Source organism: Austrofundulus limnaeus, unplaced genomic scaffold (genome assembly GCF_001266775.1).
Source record: "Austrofundulus limnaeus strain Quisiro unplaced genomic scaffold, Austrofundulus_limnaeus-1.0 Scaffold2300, whole genome shotgun sequence".
Classification (NCBI taxonomy): Eukaryota; Metazoa; Chordata; class Actinopteri; order Cyprinodontiformes; family Rivulidae; genus Austrofundulus; species Austrofundulus limnaeus.
In genome coordinates this window covers 1-1,232 of record NW_013954702.1, presented here as the reverse complement: position 1 = coordinate 1,232, position 1,232 = coordinate 1, and the positions used below count along the sequence as shown (strand labels likewise).

At 57.1% G+C, this 1,232-nt stretch overlaps 1 protein-coding gene across 1 annotated transcript in view; it reads left to right on the top strand.

Annotated features, from left to right (window-relative positions):
• LOC106510748 (titin) overlaps positions 1 to 1,180 on the top strand; it is a gene marked incomplete at its 3' end in the record, with an annotated part of 8,882 nt that extends 7,702 nt beyond the window's left edge. The window contains 2 exon segments of the mRNA XM_013999460.1: positions 1 to 355; positions 1,095 to 1,180. Of these exon segments, the coding sequence (XP_013854914.1) occupies positions 1 to 355; positions 1,095 to 1,180 (441 nt within the window).
• Positions 1,181 to 1,232: the final 52 nt, after the last annotated feature.

The window sequence follows — 1,232 nt, the reverse complement described above, 5'->3', positions numbered from 1 at the left end:
CCTCCCCTCCCCGATGACCACGCCATCACACCAGCAGCTCCTCGTTCTCCCGACGTCTCTGCACAGAGAGTGGACGACTCTGTCCCATATGGGTCACCCTCACAGGTCCAACATGACCCCCCCAGGACCCCAGAACCACAGACTGAAGGTGACAAGGTCCCTGACCCAATCACTGCTCACCTGAACCTGTCCCAGAAGGCTGGGGGGTCAGCGTGGAACCAGGAGACGGTGAGGAACCTCAACAACCTGCAGGAGAAGCTCAGCCAGGTGGAAGCTCGCACGGCAGCGTTAGAGGAACAGAAGGTGGACCAGAACCAGCTGGCTCAGCTCAGAGAGCTCATCAGCAACAACACAGGTAGCCCTACACCAGCTGTCAGCTGATCCTGGTCTGATCAGAGGCTGTCAGGTGGTCCTGGTCCGATCAGAGGCTGTCAGCTGGTCCTGGTCCTGTCTGAGACTGTCAGGTGGTCCTGGTCCGATCAGAGGCTGTCAGGTGGTCCTGGTCCGATCTGAGACTGTCAGGTGGTCCTGGTCCGATAAGAGGCTGTCAGCTGGTCCCGGTCCAATGTGAGACTGTCAGGTGGTCCCGGTCCGATGTGAGACTGTCAGGTGGTCCTGGTCCGATCAGAGGCTGTCAGGTGGTCCTGGTCCGATGTGAGACTGTCAGGTGGTCCTGGTCCGATGTGAGGCTGTCAGGTGGTCCCGGTCCGATGTGAGACTGTCAGGTGGTCCTGGTCCGATCAGAGGCTGTCATGTGGTCCCGGTCCGATGTGAGACTGTCAGGTGGTCCTGGTCCAATGTGAGACTGTCAGGTGGTCCTGGTCCGATCAGAGGCTGTCAGGTGGTCCTGGTCCGATCAGAGGCTGTCAGGTGGTCCTGGTCCGATGTGAAACTGTCAGGTGGTCCTGGTCCGATGTGAAACTGTCAGGTGGTCCCGGTCCGATCGGAGGCGTCTGCAGAACAAAAAGAAACCAAATTTTCATGAAAACACCAGTTTCCAGCTGATAAAAAACACAAAACTCCATCTTTGCTGGACAGATTGGACCAGAGGAACCTCAGAACTCAGAACCATGAAGGTCTTCTTGTCCTTTCAGGTTGGTGGGACACACAGAGGGGTCTGAGGGACCAGCCGGACCAGCAGACAGATTTGATCCAGAGCCTGAAGAACGACTGCGAGAAGGTAAACCAAACTCATCACCACCTGTCTGTTCTGGTTCTGGTTCTGGTTCTGG